Source organism: Pelmatolapia mariae, linkage group LG15 (assembly GCF_036321145.2).
Source record: "Pelmatolapia mariae isolate MD_Pm_ZW linkage group LG15, Pm_UMD_F_2, whole genome shotgun sequence".
Lineage (NCBI taxonomy): Eukaryota > Metazoa > Chordata > Actinopteri > Cichliformes > Cichlidae > Pelmatolapia > Pelmatolapia mariae.
The window spans coordinates 20196537-20222930 of record NC_086240.1 but is presented as its reverse complement, the minus strand read 5'-3'; the positions used below and the strand labels follow the sequence as shown (position 1 = coordinate 20222930).

Below are 26394 nucleotides of genomic sequence, written 5' to 3'. Positions count from 1 at the left end.
TCACTAACAAACTGATGATTTGTCTCTTTGTCAACATATTACTTAATTTTACATTTTAAAAAAGAGAGAAAAGCTTTAAAGAAGTGTGCCTCCTATTGAAGACAAGTTGTCTTGCAGCATTCAAATTATTTATTACAAAATATTTTTTTTCTTCTTTATACAGGACCTCCAGGGCCTAAGGGAGAGAAAGGGGACACTGGAGAATTGGGGCCCCCTGGGGTTCCTGGTTTGACTGGCTTGAGAGGTGAGTACGACCAGTCATTTACTGAGAAACATTTCATAGTGAAGTTTTCAGTTACTGCTCCAATAGAAAATTAGTCCGTAAAAGGTGTCACAAATCCCATGACGATTAAATAACTTGATTCCGTAATTCCAAAAAGTTGATTCTGTTTATTTGGACGTAGTGTTTTCAATGGGAGAAATGTGTCATCAATTATCCATGTCTTCAGTCTGACTTCTTCAGGAGACTGAAGAAGTCAGACTGAAAAAGTCAATTGAAAACACATCCAGATGAACAGAATCCACTTTTTTGGGATTTCCTTACCTGGATGATTGAGCAGGCATCCAAACAACTTGATTCTAATGATTTATTACTCTAGGCGTATGGTGATTTTCCTACATTTTTTTTTTTTAATATCCTTTATATCCTTTTGTCTTGACCAGCTTTTCTCCACATAAGTTTCTAACCTGAGTCAGATTGATAAACTGTCTCTAAAAGCACATATTGTATATTCATTTTGAACTGTTTAAACATTTAAAATAGCAACTCAGAATGTGGTGATTTCAGGATATTAAATTTTTTTTAAACATGTCTGTGAACAAAAGCAGATAAAAAGAAATTGTTCCCTCATGAAGATATGTTAAAGTTTATTTTTATCTAGTTAAAATAAACTTATCTAGTCCTTATCTGTATTTTATCTAGATTAACCTCCAAAGACCCGAACTCTTTCATGGCATGCATTTTTAATTTCTCTTTGATATTTGGGCACGTTGGGACCTGATGAATGTAAAAACAAAGAATTTCCAGATTTTTTTTTTTTACCTGATTTTTGTTTATGAGAGAAATGAGATCCACATAGGAGGACATTCATTTTAAATTTCAATAGAACAGTGGCAGTATAATGTCCTCGTAACTGGATATCAGACCCTTGTGGAGCAAAATGTATTATTTTGTTCTAGACATCCCAAAATGTGATGTCCACATATGTGGACGCCAGGTCCTAGGAGGTTAATCTTCCTTCAAGTAGAAGGTATAGAAATGTAAAAAATAGATGGATTTAAATGCTACAATACTCCAAACCTTCATCCTGATCTGCTTAACTTGTGGGCGTTGATGTAGTTTCCAAGCTTTGGAAGACAAATTATCTGAACACAAAAAAGAAAGGAGGGTAAGGAAGGGTCTTGGCGTGAAGGTTCCACAAAGAAAGGTTCCATATGATCTATAAAATATAGCTAAACTATATATGTAAATATCTCAAATTTAAGAGATACAAGACTTTTTTGGAACACCAGGATTTATGTTTGAGTGACACGACAGATGAAAAATTAGACACTTTCTGTTTTTAAGCTCCCTCTGGTTATGTTACATGCAGTTGCATTAATAACACTATGAGTGGAAAGAATTAAAGGTCATATAAAGCTGCTTAAGAAAACAAAGTGCAGACTTTGGGTGGGGATTTATTTTTACACAGGGCCAGTGAGACGTGTCATCTGTCTTAGTCTTGCAGGTAATTCCCCCAACAATACAGCTTAAACCTTCATGCATTCACAGTGAGCAGCTCCGAAACATGACATGGCTATTTTTCATTGATACGGTGTGATACAAACAACAACAGCATGATTCCAGATGTTCTGGGTCCCCCTTTCAGCTTGGTACCTCTTGAATCATCACCCCTCAGGTTGTCTCCTGTCATCATCCATCCACATTCCCTGGCTGAAAATGAACATTTCCAAGAAGCATTATCTTCCTGTTGAAAGGGGAACCCCCCCTCCCATCTCAGCCCATAGTTCCAGGAAAAAGTGAAAAAAAAAGAAAAAAAAGAATCACTAACGTGAGTGTTTACAAAGGCCTAGCAAAGTGAATGGAACCAAACCCTCTGCAAGACCAAAGCAAAGACAGAAAAATTAAACCCCTAATGTTAACTTCAGTGAAAAAAGGCTTTTTAGAGGGGAGATGGGTTCAGCTGTTTTTGTTTGACTCAATTAAAGCTATTTTCCTTAAATTCTTAACATTTCTAACAACCAACAAATTCCTGCAGGTCATACCAGACTACACCAAATTAGTCTAAGCAATCATAATACAATGTACAGCATAAAATGGAAAAACATATTAATTCAAATTTAATAGTCCAAAGACATAAAGACAGGATGAGAGCTTAGCAATACAGTCTGCAGGAGGTTTTGACCGAATATGGAAACTGGTCAACTGAGAAAATATACTACGCTACTACTATCCTGCTACATACAATGATTTTTACACAATTTAATCTGTTATAGGAGTATGTGTTTTTGTCTTTTATGTATGTTCACATGCTTCTCAATGTTTGGTTTTGTCTAATATTGTATCAACTTACCAGACTATAGATGAAAATTAGCTTATGTGGCTAAATCTGACATATGTGCATGATGACTTTAAGTGCTTGTTAACATGCATTTCCTTTTTTTTTTTTTTTAATGAATACAAACATAAAGGCACTTACAAAAGACTATGAAAATCCAACCTGAACAGACCAAAACAGTGTGGGAATATCTTCACCAATTAAAAGAGAGGACAGTTAACTTAACATGCAGTGTTTCTTACCGAAGCAGGCTCTTTGCATCCCTGAGGTCTAACAAATCTGCTAAATACATTTTCTTTTGCTGACACATTACTTCCTTCCTTCATGCTTTGCACCCACTGACTACTTGGACTACCAATTAGACAAGATGACTGTCAATCAGCCTTTGTTAATGTTAGCAGTAATAAAGCACAAAACAAAACCTTCAGTTTTTGTTTTGTGTCATGAATGACAGTTTTGTATTTCAACAGATGGAGTGGTATATGAATTATTCTAGTTCCCAAAAAGAATGGTTCGCAAGTGACATAAACCTATATGTTATTAACAACAGAACACAGAAAACAAATCAAATGTTTAAACTGAGAAAGTGTGCTGGGTTTTTTTATACCACTTCCTTACATGTTACTGCCATCAAATGGAAAGTGACTTTTTTTTTCTTAAAATTTTAGATTTACTCAAGCGAAACATTTGATGTGTTATCTGTGTGAGATAAATACTTTCAGTACATCCTAAACATGCCATTTACTCAAATTACTTTTAAGAACAAAAATGAATAGCTGGAGTTTTATTCACAAACATTATTATCAAAAACAAAATATATGCAATAAGCTTAAGTCAACTTACAGCTTAAAATTTATTTTGAACAATTTCTGATTCATACTTTATGATTACTACTGTAGCACACAGTCTACTGTAGCACACACACAATCCTGAAAAACTAGACATCATCTTGAGAAAATAGACAAACCAGTGGCCTATACATAAAAATCATTGCTCTGTAGCACTTCTGGTGGTGAAAACGGGGTATTTTAATCATCTATTTCACCAAACACTCCTAAAACACACATTTTCTCCATCTATACTATGAAAATAAATATTTTTTATGCTTGTGACATAATCTGATGTCAAGTCTTTATGAATCCCATTACACACATTAGCTCTTTACAGGAACTTGGTGTCTTGTAAACTGAAGCTTCCCATAACCTTGAATCTTGGTTCAGTTCTGCTTTTCTTGTTTTGGGCATAAAGGACAAACTGCATTTGCCATTACATTCATTGTGTTGAAATGTTAAAACACATTGAGGACTCCATGTACAACATGACGTGAAATGCTTTTACTTGTATGCTGGTGTGTCTCTTATATATCCAAGTTGTATATCTTTTTACTGTGTTTACCAAGAAGAAAGTCAACCACACAACCTTACAGGTCCAATTCTGAGGCTGTTCTTCCACTAGGAGAATGTTACTTCTGATAATTACTTTCTACTTCTTCAATCAGATGCAGTACTTTCTAACTGTAAAAGTATTAAAAATACTTGAAAAAATATTTTTAAAAATTATTCACAAAGATTATTTAATATGAAGGCAATAGGCAGAGTGTTACAGTTACATCACTAAAGAATGTAGCCTCATGGGTAGTGTAGTCGGCGCTGCAGGGAGAATGGACTGCCATACCCGCTGTGTGTCTGTGAGCACGAGGGAGGGAGAAAAAGGAGAGTAGAAAAGTACGAGCTGTCACCGAGCAGAAACGGGAGCTGGAAGCATGTAAATATAATAATAACCACTGCAGCCAAAAAGAGTGCCTGACGAGCCCAGCTGTAAGTAAGCTATTAAGAGTCAACTGTACACTGTGTTCCTGTTTTTCTCCCAAACAATAAGTTCTGTTGGAGCAGCCTTTCAACGCCTCTCTCTGTCTCTTGGTAGCAAAGTTGACCCAGACAACAAAGTAAAGCTAGTTTTCGGCTACGAGCCCGACACGGAACCCGACGTATGAGCCAGAGGTCCCTTTACTATAGTTCGGAGCCGCAGACCCGTTTTAGATACGCGCGGAATAGTTTTCTACACGAGATCGCTGCAAAAAGTGCAGGCTTGCCTAATGTCAACCTACTGTTACTCATTTATATCAAGATTTAAAAATCTAGTTGGTATTGGTATGGCGAGTGTCCTTCAGTAATAGTAATAAATCACACAGCAATAGTACATTCATGTAGTTGTAAAAAGCATAATAATATATTAAGTAATCCAAAGTATTCAGAATACGTTACTCTCATTGAGTAACGTAACGGAATACGTTACAAAATACATTTTGGGGCCTGTATTCTGTAATCTGTAGTGGAATACATTTTAAAAGTAACCTTCCCAACACTGCCTATTGTTCTTTTTTTTTTTTTTTTTTTTTTTTGCCTATTGTTCAAATTAATGACCTTAGCAATGTTAGTTTATGTTATCTGTTTATTTTATGTTGACTGTTGTTTCCGGTTCTAAAAAGAATAATCAATTCTAATAACCCAGATCTACACATTGTGTTTATATTGCGCTACACGGAGTTCTGTTGCTCCACTTGTACTGAAGCCAAAGGAATCTGTCATCACATCCAGCAGGACGCTTGACATGTGGAGCAGTCCAGTTGGACTCGTCTGCAGAATAAAAAGAACATTTCTGCCCTGGATCCCAATTATGATAGATAGCATTTTCCCAGTGGGTTTTTTGAGTTAAACTGAGTTATATGGCCTCATCCATCATTGGTTTATTTTGCGTTTCTGGCTCTAATGCCTAATTATTTTATTCTTATTTCTGAACAGTCACAACAGTGTAATCAGAGCGTGTCAGAACACAGCGACATTTTAAAAAGATTTCTCTTACCTCAGCGGTATAATCAATAACTCATTACCACACTAATTTTGAGACATTTCACTGTGCTTACTCTAAACAAATGTTCTCATTGTATGCCACGGGGTATGGAGTGGATATGTTTTAGGAGCAAAACAAAAGATGTTTTTCGTGTATTCCAGATGGTGGAACATGAGCAGGACTAATATTAACAGGACTTCCAAAACCTTAATACACTTTAAAGAATAATATAGAGTTTGTTTGCTGTGTTGGAATGACATAGATAGGACTGGGAGACCTGATGACTGGACCCTAACAGAAATTCAGTAATTGTTTATTTACACCACGTATCCACATTACAGCTAATGAAAACCATGATTAGATCAAGTATGTTCCAGTCTAGTTCAGTTAGTGCTGACACTCAGGCGATAAAATCTTCACTCCCCTCTAGAGTTTATAATTCTTTTCATCCTCATCCATTCTTCCACATCTTTTCTTTTTCCACATGAATTGCAGTACAGATCTGCAAGCTGAAGAATCAGTGTGTCATCAAGTTTGCCTGTCTGTTGACTCAGTAGCTCCATTCTGGCTGCCAGTAAGAGAAGAAAGTGTACAAAATAGTCCATATGTGTGAGGTCTCTGGCCTTTTTAGGCAGTTGCAAAATACAGGCAGGTTTTGTTTTTGTTTTTTTCATGATTGTCTGTTTGTGTTTCAGGATTTACCGGAGAAAAAGGCAACCAGGGCCCTCGGGGAATGAAAGGGTCTGGTGGGGTCGATGGCATGCCGGGAGAAAAAGGAGACGTTGGACCTGCCGGGCCTAAAGGTACATTTGTGGTGCGAGTCGTGATATTAATAGTTTGGAGTTTAATACTAATTAACTTGGCCTGATCTTATGAGCTCACTGATATTTATGCATGCAAATATGAGAAAGCCAAGTACTGGAAAAGCAAGAGCATACAATACAGAGCTGCTAGAAGGTTGCCATCCCTTCGCAGGTAACTGTGAGGGTCATATACCAGTCAGAAGGTCAATAGATTGATATCACTGACTATTTCAATCTACGTATCAAAGTATCGAGTGGCCCCTGATGCCCCCATGTATATGTTTAAGTATAGCAAAAAGGTGAATGTGTGTAAAAGGTCATTCCAAGCATGACACAGAAAGAAAACATAGGCAAGTATCAACAAATCATAGAGAGAGAGATTCAAATCAAACAATTAGATGGTGACATTCAAATCCACCATACCTCATCACTTTTCATTGTTGTGTGTGAAGCAGCACTTACAAAAAGCATAAGTTACCACTTTCTTTGTCACTTACTTTGAAACAGGCTTGGCACTCCTTTCTCAAAACAGCTTTTAAAATCTGAATCATAACTCATATCAACCTGGTTTAAAAACCCTGAGCATCCTGAAAATCTTCTCTGCAGATCTGTGTTTATTTTTGTTCCTACTTTTTTTTTTTTAAAGTGAGTCAAAAGAAGGAGTTTCTGCAAGAACAGCTAAATGGCACTGTTAGTCAAATGTGTACAGATCAACCAGCATAAGTGTGTCTGCTTTTAAAAAGACATCGTTTGGAAGAAGATACATTTTCCTTCAATTTTATTGTAAAATTATTCCTATACAGTAAAAATTGTGGGCTTAGCAGGTTATTTCTGCTTCTTGCTCTCTGGTTAATCTGTTCGCTCTTGTCCAGAGAGAAAGAATTTTTTTTCATTACAACAACATAGAGTGCAATATTTGCTTTAAAACAATGTAGGCAGTTGTGTGTTTGTGGAGCAACAGCAGTAGCCACATTAAAATAAGTTAGTCATACTCTCACACAGCAGCTCATCAGTACAGATATCCTTTTTCTCCCTGTAGTCTTGTGTAAATCACAAATGAATCTTAACAACACTTGCCTACTGAAAGACTCAGTCCTCAGATGACTCCATGACTTGTTGACTTTTATGTCACTGAAAAAATTCCTTACCAGGATTTATCAGGAACACAACACTTCTTACATCACCAACAGGTGCTACTGTTTGCTTTTTGTCTTTAGCCATGGGAGCTATATTTGCTTATCCTCTCCCATTTATTCAAGCAAAACACCTGTCTCTACTTATCTAATAGGTTTTCCATTCAATGAAATGCAAGAAATTATTGGATGTTACCAGAAACCGTGATTATCAACTAAACAGCTGGAAAGCAACAATATTTCTATATTATTAGCTCCAATGGAACAACTGTCAGAAAAAGAGAGGAAAACTTGTTGATGCGTGTGTATGTACTCATTTAGAGTATGCACTAATCCAGCCAGTTTTTCTTACTGCCCCCATCCATCATGTTGTCATGACACAACCCGTCCAAATCTACCACGGAAATTAAGATCCAAGAAGCATGCACTTAAACAAATTTCAACCACATTCTGACACAGAAACCTGAATAACATATTTAAAGGTACTTTTGAATAGAGCCCACACACCTTTATCATTATAATAGGATCATATTTTATATGTGGCAAAATCCATAATGAAGAACTAATATTGTCTGACAACTCAGTATATCACTATATACAGTGTGGGGAATTTACCAGTAGTTTTCCATTCCACTCTGTAAATGTTTTTACATGTTTTCCACAATGTGAGAACAATGATAAATGCCATCTTTAAGCTTGGATAGTGTCCATTATGTCGTTATTTCTTATTTGCTGTCTTTATACTCTCTCATCATCTCTCTAAATCTACATAAACCCCATCGGGGGGCTGGACAGCGCCAATGATAACAAACACACACTGAGATAAACACAGCTCTGAATTAATCATAGCCGTGACTAATATGATAAGGCACTGCAGTCTATGCGTTTCTTGTGTGGACATGTCATTGTGTATGTATGCGTGTAATGTGTCTTTAGCCAACAGCTGTTGCCAATCAGATCTGGGTTTGGCTGAATTGTCCAGTGTTAAGTCCCACAGTCCAAATGTTGGCCGGTAGCTCTTGAAATCTTGGACCTGTTGTCTCCTGCACTTAGCTGTTATGACTCAACTCTCCATTTTTTTAGGCATTTTTACATAGTGTAAAATAATGTGCCTTTTCATGCTCATTTTATACAAATGTAAAAGACTGTTTTTATTGTGTTTAAGAGAAGAAAGATGCTAAAGCACTAGGAGAAGAAGATAAAATGAGACAAAAACCAAATATCTGGTGGCAGAAGGGTCATAGTGTGGGGTCTCCTAATAGACCCCATTGTTAGAACTAATTCCAGGTAGAAAATTCGAGTTTGAAAGCACCGGACACTTCATCAGCTTGAATTATACCACAATGCAACACAATAGTGATACGGATAATGGATATGCTCGATGGCAACCTTCAGTTCTTTAAATCACATTTATAAAGAAGGAGGCCATATGAAGAGGATGCTAGGGAAAGGGCACATAATGCTGTTTACTCCTTAAGGCAGGAGTGGGGGAACTCCAGGCCTCAAGGGCCAGTGTCCTGCAGGTTTTCGATATCACCCTGGGTCATCACACCTGAATCAAATGATTAGTTCATTACCAGGCCTCTGGAGAACTTCAAGACATGTTGAGGAGGTAATTTAGCCATTTAAAGCAGCTGTGTTGGATCAGGGACACATCTAAAACCTGCAGGACACCGGCCCTCGAGGCCTGGAGTTCCCCCACTCCTGCCTTAAGTGCACACCAAAAGTATTAGCAGAAGAAGATGTAAATAAACTTTGGTCAGAGGATATATTGGATTAGAACAATTCTTCCATTATTTGTTTTTCCATAGATTTCAGGAGTGCCACATCTCCTCATTATGTGATGTCTCTTTAATATAATGTATCCGTAGTGATAGCAGACATGTTCCACTACTGTAAAAAGTGAGTCTATGAAGTCACAGGATTTTACATCAAACATGGGTTTCACAAAAGCTGTTCTTATACAGATAGCATGTCATATTTTACCACTGCCTGTCACTCATATCTTGAATCAAATGTATCAGAAGTAGAGGGAATTATAATTTATTGCTAAACATGTCCTGTATTTTAATAGCATGCCATAAGCCTGATTGAAGCAATTAGAAGAAACACAAGAAAACTCACTTTACATCCATTATGACCAAGCAGGCGTGAAAAGATTGTCACCTACAAAAACTCTGGCATTGTCTGCATCATTTGATTGGCAAGTTAGTTATGTAGCGAGCAATACAAAACATCACACCAATAACCATTTTACACAGAAAAAACAAAAATGAAGGTAAAGTGAAGGACACGGGAAACTACACATCTAGATCCCGGTAGTTTGTAGCAGTGTGTATTTCTGCTTTACGCGTCTGTGGTGGAGTTTCAGGTTTAACAGACCAGTGAAGGAGGAAGGCTTTGGAGAGACTCGGCTATGAATGGGGCCTCAGTATAAGACAGTCATCCAGGAGGGAGGAGGGAAAACAAAAAACTTGTAAAAACAGCACTGTGAAGTCTCATGGTTTTTTATAGATGAACAGTGGGAAGAATATATAGGGACTGCAGAAGGTGTTGGCTGTTCCTTTGGTTGTCAGATCAGTTGTGGTTGCTGACAGTATTTTATGTTATTTCTGGGTGCGTAAAGCTGGACTTTTTTTAGCCACTGGGGGACAGTAAAAAACTGACAACTCTGAAGTGCTGTGACATTGTGAAGTGTTTACTGCTAACGTGTTAGCAAACTGTATAACACATAAAGCAGACACAAAGCAATTTTAGCAATTTGGCCCCTGGAGAGCAACTTCTTTCAACTCCACTTTGGTTTCTACCAACACTTACGGAAAACTGCTTGGGTCTTTAGTCTTATGTTTTTTCATAAGCTAGATGTTATTTTTGTCTCTCTGTGGCTCTCATGCTGTCATACCTTTTCAGATTTACAGCTGGCCAAAATTAGTAAAGAGCTGTTGTTAGCTGATCATACAATTAAATAAATAGAAACCTTGCATTAAGAGCAGTTTGAAGCCTGACCTTTACAGATTTATCTCAGAACTTTGAAACTTTTGGCCTTGTTTCAGGCTTATATGTAAGTAACCTAATGATTCTTATTAGTCTATAGTTCCCAAAAATGTTTGATTGCCATATCAAAAGATGATTTTAAAAAATTATATTAATGCATAACAATATTTTCCCTGTCTAGCTCATATTTGTCTTTGCTGTATGTGCTAACAATGAGGTGATTTTTGATTTATTTATTTTTTGCTGATATACCATACAGTTCTTTCCTTTCATGCTGGTGGAAAGAGGAAAAAATGTATACCACAAGGTTGACTTAAACTCGCATCCTGTTGCTCCCTTATGCTACTTTGCTAACTGTGCATCACATGGTTTATAAGGCTGACATAAGGGGCAGTCAGACATAATGCTTTTAACAGTCCGACATGTTACTGTAAGTTCACCGTACAACAAATGAGACTTTAGTCATACAAATGAAAAGAGTTTAAAGGTGCTTATATAACACCTTTCTCCTCAGTTGACCATTTAAAGTACTTTTTAGTAAAACTCAACCACCTGAGCCACAGCCAACCATGCACAACATTATGTCAGGGTCTCTTTAAGCCATGTTTGCTGGGATTATGGCATCTGTGCCTCTATGAATTAACCTTATGGGAATACCCATATTATTTAAATGCATCATTGACTTGCACCGTAATCCACTGGCCAGTTGTCACTAGGCTTGAGAATTTTTCTGACATGAACATCTAACATTTTAACATTTTGACAAAAAAAATGAAAACCACAATGGGTCACATTGAACATAAACATTATTAAAAGTCTAGAGCCATTACTTACTGGCATGCAGTGATAATGAATATACTGATCTTTAGTAGGTGTTGTGTAGCTGTGACAGTGGACCATATTGGTTTAGCACACTGTAATGCTTGAATTTGCTCATTACCACAAAATAGTAAATACAACTGAGGCTCATTTGTTTTTTATTAAAGGTATTTGTTCATAAGCCAAAAATATAAATTAAGAATTTACTTGCTGTTGGCACTAGATGAAAAGTGTGATGCTAATCAAAGTTATGGCAGTTTATCCTGAGGGTTACCATAAATATTTGTACTAAGGCTTCAAATTACCTTACAAAATTCCCCTCATCTTACCCTTTGCTGCCTTTCAGGACCACCAGTATGCAAAATTACTCAGTGAGGGTTTAAATCAGATGCATCTGTTGTCTCTTGTGGCTCAGCAGTAGCCCACCACTGTGTTTAGGTTTTCCCTGCAGTGTTATTTAGTTGTTAAGGATGTGGTCAGGATAGAAGTGACACTGACGGCTGAGGACGTCACGTGGAGGGTGTGTATAAAGCGTTAGCTGCCCTGCTTAGACACACACACAGGCTGTAACACATGTGGCTGAGGACCACCACGGCTTGCACCTACACTGTGGCCAAATTAAAGGTGGGATAAGTGCCCATTCAAAGCCGATCCTCTCGTTGCTTCATGACAAAAACAGACTTGTGGTTTTTAAACCTCACGGCTGAGAGTTAGCAACTGGCACTGAAACTGAAATGCTCTCCAGCTTTGGATGGCTAATTCATGGGAATTTGGAATAACATTATATTTTGAAATGAAAACAAATGAGACATAGTCGTATCCAAGCTTCTGATTGGGGAGAGGTGTCGTGCGTAAATGTACTGTAATTTTACACAAACCACAAATGCAAGGATTTTTACTTGCAGTGATGTCGCTGTTTTGTGTCCCATTAACTTTTCCATCCATGTTGTAATAGCCTAAGCAATTACCTTAAAAAGATTTTTGTCAGTGCATTTTCATTTTGTTTTTCAGCTCTTCTCTGCATTAATATTCACATATACACCACAATGTTTAGAATTTATTTAAGAAGAGGATTCAGGGCGTAGCCACATGTATGAGAAGTCAATTACAGGGCTCATGATTTAAGAGACATTAGCTAAAAATATACAAATGAGAGGAAATGATTGCGAAGTGAAGAAAAGGTTCAGATGTTTTAAAACCTCTCAGTGGTTGAGCTGCTCTCATCTCTGAGGGTTATGGCTCTTGGTCCTGCTTGTTTTTTCACCTCATTTCTGCCCCGTTTTGTGCTACATTGCGGTTGGCACTGTGTGTAATTCAGTCTTGGTTGTGTTCAGTTTATGCATAGCTTGCTTCCCTTTTAACTTTAACCAGGATTTTATTGGATATTATGATACAGACAACTCTCCTTCCCTTTTCACTAAACCAAAATTTGACAGAAAACACTGAAAATGATTTGATTTTTTGTTACAATTTTTACAAGTTTCAGTTATTCATGATTAATCCCTAAACTCATATCCCTGGTTTCTGTTATTTTGTATAAAGTAGGATGAAATATGACAAATATCACTCAGTCTAGCTGAACAAAAAAACTTAGGTATTTACCAACATTTCTATTCGTAATGACAAATTTACTAACATATTGGTTCTCTAAGAGATCAGTACAATCACTGAATTTATACGCTCAGTACTAAAGGGTGTAAAATTTAAAAAAAATAGCTCGTGTTAGAATTTGATGATAGTAACACATCCCCTCTGCATTTAACAACAGTCTGTAAACATCTGGGAACTGAGGAGAACAGCTGCTGAACTTTTGGGGGAGGAATGTTGTCCCATACTTGTCTGATATCTGTTTCTAGCTGCACAACAATCTTAGGCCTTCTTTGTCATGTTTTTAGTTTCATGATGTGCCAAATGTTTTTAGTTGTCCTGGACTGCAGGGAGGCCACTTTATCACCAGGATTCTTCTGCTATGAAGCCATGCTGTTGTAGCTGCAGTATGAAGTTTAGCACTGTCTTGTTTAAATACGCAAGGCCTGTTGTCTGAATCGGAGCACATATTGCCCTAACATCTGTATATACCTTTCAGCATTGCTGATGCCTTTCCAGGTGTTCAAGCTGCTAATTCCATAAACACTAATGCACAGCCATACTATCAGAGATGCAGGCTTTTGAACTGAGTGCACATAACAAGCCAGCTGGAGGTTGCAGTCTCCATGTTTTCCAAACAATTTCAGATCTTGATTCATTGACAGAAGAACAGTTTTCCACTTTGCTTCAGACCATTTTAAATGAGCTTTGGCCCAGAGAAGCCAGAGGCATCTGGATGATCTTCACATATGGCTTCTTCTTCGCATGAAGGAGCTTTAACCTGCATTTGTGGATGGCACAATGAACTGTAATCACAATGATTTCTGGAAGTGTTCCTGAGCCCACGCAGTGCTTTTCACTACAGATTCATGCCTGTTTTTAATGCAGTGCTGTTTGAGGGCTCAGAGATCACAGGCATCCAATAACTGATTTTCAGCCTATTCCCTTGTGTACAGAAATTTCTTCAGATTCTCAGAATCATTTGATGATATCATGTAAAGTAGATCCTGAGATAGTCAAAGTTGCAATTTTATATCATTCTTGTGCCACAATTTGTAGATGCTGGGGTTTTGTTTTGTTTTTTTCAGATTTTTGAACTTCTGCCCACTTTTACTTCTGAGAAACTCTGAGAACTCTACTCTGAGATGCAATTTTATACCCAATCATGTTACTGACCTGTTACCAGTTAACCTTTTTTGTTGTAAAATGTTCCTCCAGCTGTTTCCTTTTAGTACCTCTTACTGTTCCAGCCTCCTTTTTTCCTTGATTTCATATTTTATCTAAATGTTCTATACTACATCGTGCTTAATCATCATGTACTGTGACATAAAACTCTTTAAAGTAATCATTATCGACATTGTCAGTAAATCAGTTGTCTCGTGTTGTTTTGTCCTCAGGTAACCGAGGAGAAAGGGGTTTCAAGGGAGAGAAGGGTGAATGGGGTGAGCGAGGAGACAGACCAGGTGAGAAAATGATGGCCAAGTCCAGTCCACAGTGTGCAAGGGACAATGTATTACTTAGCTGTTTGTAGCTAATATTAAATAACCTAAAATGTTATATGTGATATCATTCTGCCTGTTTGTACCAACTCAAGTAGTATGGCTGCAAAGAACCGATCCATACAGGCTTATTTTATCCTGATTTGTATAGTTTTTAAATGCATTTATAATATTTTTTGCACACTATCATACGGTTTTACAAAAACAGTATATTATACTCCTTCTATTCTTCTACTCTCCTTCTTGATGAACAACTATGAGAATAACAAAAGTTGCAGACCTGCAAACGTTTTATTTGGCCCCAAAATAATAATTTCCTTTAAGTGATTCCAAGTCTCTCTCTTTTTTTCAGTAAATTTCATTAATGTCTTATTGGCAGCAGTAACTGCAGCTTCAAAGTTATTAGATGACCACACATGCATGCAGGCAAACTACTACAGAAACAGTAAAAAAGGGAACATGGACTGCTAAAAGATTCAACAGGCAAATTAAGTGTTTTATAGACATCACTGTGGACAGAATATTAGATGTACAGTAATCTACCCACTAATTAGTACCATAACAAACTGCAGATTATTCCAATGAGACTTTTTTTCCACCATCTGATCCAGCAAAGTGTTTTTGGTTGCTTTGCTTTTAAATTAAGCACTTTACTTTCTTTGATTTATATTCCTGTTGTTATGTTGATTACTTGTAATTTAACCAAACTTTCAGACACAGAAATCAACAAGGTCAGTATGAAGCTGTAAGCCTTGACCAAGATAGATTCCCTCACCATGGATGCTGAAGGATATCTGGATCAAGATTAGTGTAGCAGTACCCAACTGAGCTGATTCTATCCATATTTAACCTTTAAATGGTAAAATGGTAAATGGCCTGCATTTGTATAGCGCTTTACTTAGTCCCTAAGGACCCCAAAGCACTTTACATTACATTCAGTCATTCACACACACATTCACACACTGGTGATGGCAAGCTACATTGTAGCCCACGGCTGCCCTGGGGTGCACTGACAGAGGTGAGGCTGCTGGACACTGGCGCCACCGGGCCCTCTGACCACCACCAGTAGGCAAACATGGGGTTAGTATCTTGCCCAAGGATATTTGGCATGCAGCCTGGAGCAGCCTGGGATTGAACCACCGACCTTCTGGTTAGTGGCTGACCTGCTCTGCCACCTGCCACCATACCTAAACACCTAAACCTAAACATTTAGGTTATCTAAAGTTTGCCCTGTCGCCTCTGCCAAAATGCTGTGCTGCTTTTGTGGTGGCAGATGCTTGTAGAACATCTAACATTAGCCCCAGATTCACATCATCACCTCACATGGCTCACTCGCTTGCATGTATCTGTGAAGCACATAACAGGGGAAAGACAAAACGATACAACAAAGAAAGAGACAACATTAAAAAGGGGGAAATATTTTGCAACTCCTACACTTGGAAAGTGTACCACCCAATGTGATGATGCATTATTTTACATTTTTTGTGTAGATGATATCTTTATGTACAAAGAAGCAACATTTTATTCCTCTCATTATCCTTCATCTTAACTACTACAGACATCTGCTGTGCTGATGAGAAAAGTGTTGGCTACATGTGGAGATCATTAAGTGATTGTATCCAAAGTATGTTGGTTCAAGACGTGATCCCACATAGAAGGCCTAAGCAAGTTTGCATTTACAGAAATGTTTAGCAAACTTCTGAATTATTTCATTTTTGTAAGAATGTACTTTGAATATTGTAATGTATCATTTCAAATCTTGTGCGTGTTTCACAGTCACAGGAATGAAAGTCTTAGTTGAGTACCTCACATCTATCAGTGCGTGTGATCCAAAATCAACCATAAATTATGACGTGATAACTTTATGGCTTTCATTCGTCTTTGGTTCATGTGATATCAATCACATAGAGCTGAACATGGTTTCAAAGGCTGGTAGGTGTGCATTTGTTTTTAATGTAATCTCACAGTGTACATCAAAAGGATTTCAAAATAAGTATAAGTCCTGTGGTGGTAACCTGAACTCGAATGCAAAACCACAAGGTAGAAAGAAAAAGGTCATTACATCTTTTTTCCATGCTTGTATTTTTCTTTCTTTTTTGCATCATCATGACTGTTCTGCATGTGCTGAGTGATGGGGTGGTGTTCATGTCAAATAAACCTGATCCCTTGACCACATGAATGCAGTTTCTGCCCATTACAGAGCCGTCAAAGATCAGTTCTTTCCTCACGTCATTTACGCGACGCGGATGTTTGATGTTTCAGAGAAGAAAAGACAGACTGAGCCCACATGCTGTTGGCTGTTAGAAATTTCAAATCATAACGTCGTTTGTATTTCTGTCACAAACCTCATGCGGCCGACTTATTGTTGGACGCGTGACTTGGATTGTTTTACACTTTAAAGCAAACAGTTCATACCTGTGTAATCACTTTCCAGAACAAGCAAACGTTTGTGAGGAATTAGTGGGAAAACGGAGCGTTAGTCCACATGTGTTGGGTATTACCATAAAATGAACCTGCTGAAGAGGATGTTATGTCACTGACAGAATCAAATGCTTAGATTCCTCGAAGCATGAGTGATTGTCTCTGAGTGAAAAAGAACAAATGGAGTCCAGATTGTACGTATTTCCAGCAAAATCTTATGTCCAAGAAGACAGATTAGATTTTTTTTCTACTGTATCTGAACAAAACAAATAAAAAGAGTAACGAGGCATGCCAGAAAGAAAAAAGGTAAAGAAAAGTAAAGAAAAGAAAAAACTATTAGAAAAATAATAAACACATTAATTTAGTCTTGCACTGATGTTATATGAACAACATTCTCTTGTATCTTGCTATTTATATAATGCACTGCACCAGTCTTCCTGGTTTTTGTAGTTAATTTTTTGTTTCTACTATATTTGTGAATGCAATGGTAATTTATCAAAATCCTTCGTACTGCTGGGTGTTGACTGTATTGTTTACTCTTCATGCCAGCACCATTGAACACATGCTGCCTTGTAATTGTTGTTTTACCCATTAGGCTTTAATTTTTTTTTTCTTTCTTGGTTGATTGACTACATTTAATTAGCGTTAATTACATAAAGACATTGCATAAAGATCTCTTGGATTTACTGGGTTAATTAGGCTACATGCAAAGATGCCAAACTTTGCCCCAAAAAATGAAAGTGGGTTCTTGCAAATTCACAAACATCTGGATTTAATAACCTCTTAATCAACAGGCTTTAAAAACAGTTTTTTATCTTGTATGTATTGCTAGTATTGCATCCTAGCACAAAGTATTTGATTTTTCATCTATGTTGTATATATTTTTGTGATCAGTCGATAATTGGTAGTTGTACTTACGTTTAAGAAAATGTCCAGCTCAAATTGGTCTTACAACAGTTTGCTGTTGTCTGCTTATTTCTGAACATGGAATTCCCTGCATATCATCCATTTTTTGCAATACGATTTGTCATCTTTCCATTTTCACATGTAGTGATTCGTGGCCATGTGCACAAAATTGTGGAGCAATTAATGTTGCTGCTGACACTACATTTTTTCATACTTGATTAATTTTTGTTTTGTTTTTTAATTTTGATCATTTTTAATTTAAAATTTTATTCATTAGAAATACATGGTTTCATTAATTGGTAAATAGTAGATGGACTGATTCTTATACAGCACTTTTCTGTTGTACTGGAGTCCTCAAAGTGCTTTAGGATAGATACATTAGGTTTGAGCAATAAAAACAACTTGATTATGGTAAGGGTGGAAAGGTTTAGACATTAAATCTACTGTTATGTTTACAAAAAGATCTTTAGGTTAAAATATGTCAGCTTTTTTTTTTCCATAACTTTTAACCAACTTTTTCTTAGTTAGTTAGCTGCCTGTTGACTGGCAATGACAGTCGCTCTATGACATGTACAACATGTAACAAAATGTTCTTTTCATGTAGAGGTCATTGCCAACATTGATGTAATGTTTTTTTCTTGAGCTCACATATTACAACATCCATAAAATCTGGCAGTTTGACAGCTGATCTCAGGACTCCAGCATTAAGTGTAGTTGACTTATTGTTTGTTTTTCCTGTGCACATCAGCAGGTACAGAGATCCAAGCATTAACGAGTTCAGATTTCTGACTCAGAAATGAGAAATTTGTGTTTGTCCTGGGACGTGAGCTCATGAGAAACCATGTAGTTCTTTGAATGTGAAAATCAACATGAAGGAAAGTTTTCATTACTCTTCAGTGTGGCCTTCCAGTGTCAAAAAATGAGATAATCCGATATCAGAATGTACTGCTCCATCTAAGAGCAATGGACAGTGCATAAGCGAGGCGAAGAAGAGAGTGCAGGAAGGGTGGAACAGGTGAGGAAACGATCAGCAAGAGTGAAAGGGATGTTTTACAAAAGATAAAGTTAGAGAGGCAAAGTTGGGAGGGTTTGAACATGTTAGATGAGTGATATTGGATATACTGGACAGAGGATGTCGAATATGGAAGTGACAGGCAGAAGGCAAAGAAGAAGGCAACAAAGAAGAGTCAAGGAAGTATTGAAGGAGGACGTGCAGAGGGTTGGTGTGACAGGATGCAAGTAACAGGGTGAGCTAGAGGCAAATGATTAGCTGTGGTGACCCCTGAAAGGAGCAGCTGAAAGAAGATGTTATGAACAGATGGATCTAGTTAGCTGCTGTCTTGGAGCCATGTAGTTCGATCCAGTACAGATTCTTCCTGCCTGCCAGAAAAACATTAGTAATACTCTATCACTCCATGTTCTGGCCTTCATGTTGTGGTTGCTGCAGCTTCTCTGGCCTCAGAGGCTTGAACCACTTGGAAGGCCCCCAGCAGTTGAAGCTCATTTGACTAGTATTCACTGAACAGAAACAGTCATTATATCTCTCAAAGCTCATTTTAATTTCCTTACTTTTACAGAAGCAGTACATGATTTATGTCCAGATTAGATTGCCTCTGTTTTATGATGAATCACTTTGCTGGCTGTCAAAAGTGAATGTAAGACAGAAGCTGTTAGGCTGTACCAATGGGATAAGTTAGAAACCAGGATATTGACCTTTGGTTTAATTACTTTCAGGAATTTGAGAAGTGACTTTTGTCTCTGTGAGCATGTGTCACTAGAAAAAGTCATTACTTATATAAAGTTGAGGGCTTAGTGGGAAACACATTTCAGAGGACTTTTGTCCACCAATAGCTACCTGTTTCCACATATTCTGATCCAAAATGTAATTAGTGGTTATTCTGACATGTTATTATATCTAGACTACCCCACTTTTTATTTCACCAAATAATGTATTGCCCCTAGTTACTTTGGCTAAACCTGTCAACCTTTCTGTCCTTGTATTGCTCAAAATTCCTAATGACTTAACAACATGTTCTCAGTGTCAGGCAAATATTTGCTTCTTATTTCTAGTCTACAACCATTAACTTTATAATTTCAACAACTATCTGTGGCATATTTTTTGTATATTTTTTTACAGCCAACTAGCTATTTGAGCTAACACTCAAAATGCTAGCATAACATCTAGGTGACTCATTTTAAAACAAACTTGTGAAAGGTTGCAAAGCTGTCTACATGAGTCATAAAAACAAAATGATGTAGACCAAAGCATACAAGTAACAGATGTTATCTGTTATCCTATTCAAAGTGTTTGAATATTTAACTTAGCACTGAGTCCCGTGAACAGGACACACACTAGGCTAAATTGTTAGCATGTTTGTTTGGATGATTCAAACAAACTAGTGAAAGTCAGATTAATCACGTTTCTCAAAGTTTAGTCTCAGAGCTGCCTTTTGACATTTGTGTATTCAATTTTGTTTTTGGATTCGAAAAGACAACCCCTACCTCCTAGGCTTCTTACATACTTCAAATCCTCTGAACACAGCTCTTATTATAGTCCAACACATACTGCTACAAAATATGAGCACATCTTAATGACCAGGTATAGCTGAAAGGATACTATTACCAGTAGATAAACAATGAGTGTGATTACAAATGATTAGGTGATCATTTTTGATCTAATTTTTGATCATTTTTAAATTGTTAGCATGTTTGTTTGGATGATTCAAACAAACTAGTGAAAGTCAGATTAATCACGTTTCTCAAAGTTTAGTCTCAGAGCTGCCTTTTGACATTTGTGTATTCAATTTTGTTTTTGGATTCGAAAAGACAACCCCTACCTCCTAGGCTTCCTACATACTTCAAATCCTCTGAACACAGCTCTTATTATAGTCCAACACATACTGCTACAAAATATGAGCACATCTTAATGACCAGGTATAGCTGAAAGGATACTATTACCAGTAGATAAACAATGAGTGTGATTACAAATGATTAGGTGATCATTTTTGAGGGAAGTGGTTAATGTGCAGTCAGGTCTTGTTTTCGTTTGAAAGCATGTCCAACTCTTGCCATTTCAGTGAATAACACATTTCAGTGTTATTCACTGAATGTTATTCATGCATTGCCTGAATTCTACCAATTTTTTTGTAACACAAAGCACACACGACGTCGTTCAACTGAGTTCAGCTGTCCAGCTCTTCATAGACTAAGATATAAATCCCTGTGAAGCTTTGTTGTATGGCTCAGATTAGTCTACATGTGGTGCCTCCGGAGCGTTTCCTTTCCTTTATCTTCTCCCCAGTCTCTCGTTTTCTCCATGGGGATTCTCAAGCTCTTCGAAAGAAACTAACAAAGAGCTGAAACAGATGAACATTAGTGATACTCTATCACCCCATAGAGTATAGTAAGAGAAGGATGTAAGAAGATGGTTTTTCATGTCTCGGGTTTTTTCATGCATGCATGCAAAGCTAAAAATGATGCTGCATTTAAGACTTGAGTTACTTAACATGTCGACCTTGCTTCATTAACGTGCAGTTATTAAAGGAAATGACACATTCCACAAATGTCATTGGTTGTTCTTGGTATCAGGACATTCACATACGGTCAACTGATCTGGAAAAGTTCCTGTAAATTGTGGATTATGTTGTATTATGTCATATAGCAAGAAGAGATCTACTTTCCATTAGCATGTGATTTAAGTTTTCATTTAGAGGACTTGTGGGTATCCAAAATAGGCATAGAAATGTAATATTTAGCAGACTGCATGCTGGGTGTCTATTGCTTCAGATTTTGGCTGAGAAGAGCTTTAGGATATATAGTAAACTGTCTGTTTAGAGAAGTACTAAACAATCACAAGAGCCATTAATCAATGTGATCATTTTATATGCATGGCAATAGCAAAAATTGTATTGTGTTATTGTTTGATGAGTGAACATAACTGTTTCAAGTAATTCAAATGCTTGTCCCTAGCTCAAAACGAAACATGCGGTGCTCTACTCTTAACAGTTTGTGGGGCAGAGTTGCCTGAAAAAACCTCCTGCAGTACAAAAGTACAACAGAAGGTTGAAATAATATTTGATTTCTGGTTTGAATTTGCTGGTTCTCAGGAGGGAATATGATACAAATATGTGCAGCAGTTATGACAATATAATAATACAGCAGATATTAAATTATGATGGGCTAGTGAGTGCAAAATACTTGACTGTAATGAGAGTTAAATGGTACACAGTTAAAATGTATGATGGTCTGATGAGACTAATATCCTGTCTATATAATATGTCTGGCTTTACTCTGCGGCACTTTGTCTTAACAGTGATGAGCAGTCCAGAAAAGTGTAGCTGCGAGTGTGTGTTTACCTCTTCTTCTTATTTCCTCTCTGCCCTCTGAAAGGTGATAAATCAAATCAATTACATGAGAACAGCTGCTGCATACTTTGAGGAATATCAGATGAACTGCAGAGCCATGAAGCTTCTGCTAAAACAAACACACTCATTTACACACACACTTGTTCTGTAAGCTCTTACATGCAAGTTTGTGGACATGGCACCCCTGAGCAAGGCCTTCCAACCCTAAATCCATGAAAATGGGGCATCTCTAGTAATTTTATTTACATGCATTCCTAGAGGTTTACAACTTTAAAAACTAACCAGCTTCCTTCAAAAAAGGATGATCCTAAAATTCCGCCCTGTGATAGCTTACACTCCAGGGCCCTGCGACCTTATTTCAACCTTTAGATTTTTATTATACTACAGGAGCCAAAACACTCTATCAAACCAGAACAACAACAACAACAACAATACAGAGATGGTTGTTGTGTCCACCTATGTGAGGAATTTTTTACAGAGACTGTATATAAAAGAATGTCATAAAGTGTAGTCGCAGTGTTAGGTTACATTTTGAAGCTTTAACGTGAATGTTATACCTAACTCTGTGTTAGGTTTTTTGGGGAGCCAGAAGTTACCATGTTTGGACCAGAGCATTGCTGTATCCATTGACCTTATGGGTGCAAGCATATCTGCTAAGTAGTGTTAAGGAAAGACTAATAAAATGCTAAAAGGTTTTGCATCAAAACCGAAGCACAAACATGATCGACATTTGACAGATAAACAAATTAAAATGCTCCAAAAGCAACAACTAGCAGAAACAAAGTGGAGCAATCCCAATCAGTAACTTAAAGCTCCCACTGTTGCCTTAATCCTCAGTCAAATTTACCACACCCCTACAGTTTTTTGAACAATATTATAAAAATGTTTTGACTATGCAAAACTCTTAGCCTGTTAGCAGTCTACTTTAATTCATCCCTTTGTCTCCTTTTTAACTTCTCATCTTTGATGTCCACTTACAGTTTCTATCTCTCCATTTACTTATTCACTCACTTTCCCTCCTTTCCTCAGTATTTTTAAGCAGCTGGTAGTCTTTAGTGCTCAAATAAGCTAAACTGGATAAATGCTTACAGATGCATACTGTGAAGTTCCAAAGTAGGAAGTTATGAATTTCAAAACCCTTCAATGGATTCTCTTCACATCCGTGAGATTGTTGCCATATTATAGGCTTTACAATCACAGAAAACAGTATATTCAGAAAGAAACTTACGTCAAAAAACTTTTTAAAGAGGGTTCACAAAAGAACACAAAAAGTTTCCAGGGTATTTTTATTTATTGTTCTTGTTAAATCAGAGTGTTTTTCTGTGGTTTATGGAAACTTTATTTTTCAGCATGTCAAGAAAATCCCATTCACCTCAGTTTGTTTTCATATTGGTGTGATTCACAGAGCTTCATTAAACTTATAAACACAATGAATGAGTCCGAAGCAATGCCAGCATTGCCAGATAAAAATGAGTGAGGGCCTTTATTGTTGTCTTTTTGGCATAAATAACAATTGAATGCTTATAAACACTCTGCAAACACACTAAATAGTTGCAACAAACTGTAGGAATGCCTCTGTCAATGCATTTGTGTATCTGGATACAAAGCTTCTGTTTTTGTGTGTTTGGTTTTCAGTGGAGGAGACCTTGGTACGGTTGGTGAATGGGTCAGGTCCTCACGAAGGCCGTGTGGAAGTTTTCCATGAACATCGCTGGGGAACCGTGTGCGATGATGTCTGGGATAAAAAGGATGGAGATGTAGTCTGCAGGATGCTGGGATACCAAGGAGCAACCGAGGTTCATAAGACTGGACGCTTCGGGCAGGGTGCGTAACACTCTTATTTCATTGGTGTGTTTAACTTAAATCTGTTGCAAACCTTGCTGTCATTCAGTTCATGTAACACTTATGTGTGTTTATTCAACCTCATATCGTGCCAAAGGATTTAATAGGGCAACTTGGTCCACCATGTCAGTGTTACGTTTTACCTTACCTTGGCATAAAAAGTACAAGTAGGTATGACAATTTAGAGATAACCATCAATTAGAAACACCAAATAGGTGGCCATATTTTTTGGCTGTGGCTTGTGTAGTAGGTTAGGCCATGCATTAATTAGTAAAACAGTTTGCCAGTTGAAACTAAATTTTCCAATTTTACATCTTCCAGTCTTATATGTATTTATGACATTATGACAGAAAAATTTCAGATTTGAATGGTGAAAGTTATGTTCCAGAATAATCTGTAAAAGCAGGCTCAGACCACCCCTGGTAAAAACTTTGAATCTATTCATAAACTTCCAAGTGATCCTTTAAATGAAAAAAACAACAACAAGCATATAACCTCCTTCGCAGAGGTAACATAAACAAGATCCTCTTCCTTTTAGCCTTCAATTTCCCAGGAGATTTTCTATTCAGATCAGTATAGTAGGCCTTATAGAAAACCAAACAGAACTGCAAAGGACTTATTAATTTGTACTCACAACATTGCTCAATCAGCATTTACTGTATAATGATTTAAAAGGAGTAGTTTACTGTTGCATGTTGACCATCCTTTACATCAATGGTGTGATGTGACAAGACGCACTGGTGGGCCTTGAGAAAAGCCCAGATTTGCTTTGGCCATGTGCTATTATTGCAATCAATGAATTCATTCATTTAATGCAGCTACACTTGCAAGGTGGGAATTATGAGACTGCAACTCATCAAAGGCCCTTTTTGACAGAAATATGGTTAACAAAGGAGGAAACACATTACTTTCTTACATGCATGAGTCAAAGATTCAGGAAAAGGTGGTTAATGCTAACATGGTGCCAAGCCAGCTGAGGAGGTATTGAAAACCAAACATCCCTTTGGAGAGAAACTTGGTTCATTTCAAAATAGTGTTTGGATCTGAACCAGAGGCAGCAAAACTGCTGGGCCGAGTTTAAGTCCTTTAAGAAGATGGGGGTGAGGTATATGTTAGTGCATTCACCGTTGAATACAAATTAAAAAAAAGAATTGAGAGTGATTTGAATACAGGTGGGGGGTTTTATATCAGATTAAATCAGATCATAACGTTAACACAGTATCCTGCAGTGGACCAGTGAACAAATTCAAACTCTTAAGGCAACAGAATAAACTGGAAATGTAGCTTTATTTAAATAGATGGAAAATCCAAAATTAAAATATAAGTCAATAGAGGAATCCAATAATTCAGGCAGAGAAGACACAACAACCAAAAACAGACACTGTGAGGCACAGGTAAACAGAATCTAGGTAACTAGACAAGGTAAAAAAAAAAAAAACAAACTATATACAAACCACAAAAGACAAAGAAGTACCAAAATGAAGCAGGACATAACAGAAATAAAGACTTAATGAGAAACAAAGGGACACTGAGGGTGGCCATACTAAACTGAGTCACAGAGAAGTACATACAAATCAATAATTAAGATGTAAAGAGAACCCACAATACACACGTTACCAGAACTAAAAACTAAAGCCCCAAATGATAACCAAAAATACAAAACTCAATGAACCATAAACTTTACAAAAGTTAAAACATTGGGTCAAAGACTCAGGACCATGACACTATTAACCACTGGAATTTTAGTATAAGGGCATCACATTGTTTTTGTTTTTTTCTTGTCTTTTAATCACAGCTTTATTGTTGTCATGTGGTAAAGTAGTGCTCATGTTTCAGGAAATGTTAGAATTTCCACAAAATGCATGTTTGGTTTCAGCTCTTCTGCCACAGTGTCTTTAATGGGTTTTGGGTTTGCCACCATCAGCATGTAAGTGTGAGTGAGTGCTGGGGTGAATTAGAAGCACATTATAAACCATTTTGTGTCAAAACACCCATATATCAATGGGCCAAAACCTTATGGCATTATGTTTGTTGGTTACTTGCATGCTACTGCCAAAACAGCTCAGATTCACCAAGGCATGGACTCAGCAAGACCTCTGAAGGCAAACTGTGGGATCTGACACCAAGTCAGGCTGTTCCCATTTGAACCAGTTGACTAAGTGAATAAACCTTTCACTTGTTGAGTCTGATGTAATAGCAATGTAATCGCCTTTTCTGAGTTTTTAAGCTCATTCTTTATAGGTCAGCACTCATGATCTGCAATGAGGAACGTGGCAATCATTGTTTTTATCTACAATACATATCCATGGTGAAACTTAATGATGGAAGTCGCTCTGATTTTTACTAACTCTGCTTTTTGGATTTGAGTGGCACAACAGTACCCTAAAATGCTGCAGGGATTAATATTAAACCTTTATGGTGAAAGTCGTGCTAGCCAGATGTCGTCAAGAAAGACTCCCAGGGGTCATATCCATCTGTTTCTTTCCCCATTTTATTTCATTCAGCAGTCAGCCTGACATCATTCAGAGCCTCTGTCCAGGCTGAGTTGTTACCAATAAGTCTGGAAAATTGAGGGAAATCATGCTTTTGTTCCAGGGGACAACCTCAAGAAAACAGCA

The 26394-nt window shown here is 37.3% G+C and overlaps 1 protein-coding gene across 1 annotated transcript in view; it reads left to right on the top strand.

Annotated features, from left to right (window-relative positions):
• Positions 1-26394, top strand: part of scara5 (scavenger receptor class A, member 5 (putative)) — a 99598-nt gene that overhangs the window by 58218 nt on the left and 14986 nt on the right. Inside the window, exons 8-11 of the mRNA XM_063495580.1 lie at positions 164-244; positions 6104-6211; positions 14142-14207; positions 23570-23758. Of these exons, the coding sequence (XP_063351650.1) occupies positions 164-244; positions 6104-6211; positions 14142-14207; positions 23570-23758 (444 nt within the window). The remainder of the gene's footprint in view (positions 1-163; positions 245-6103; positions 6212-14141; positions 14208-23569; positions 23759-26394) is intronic.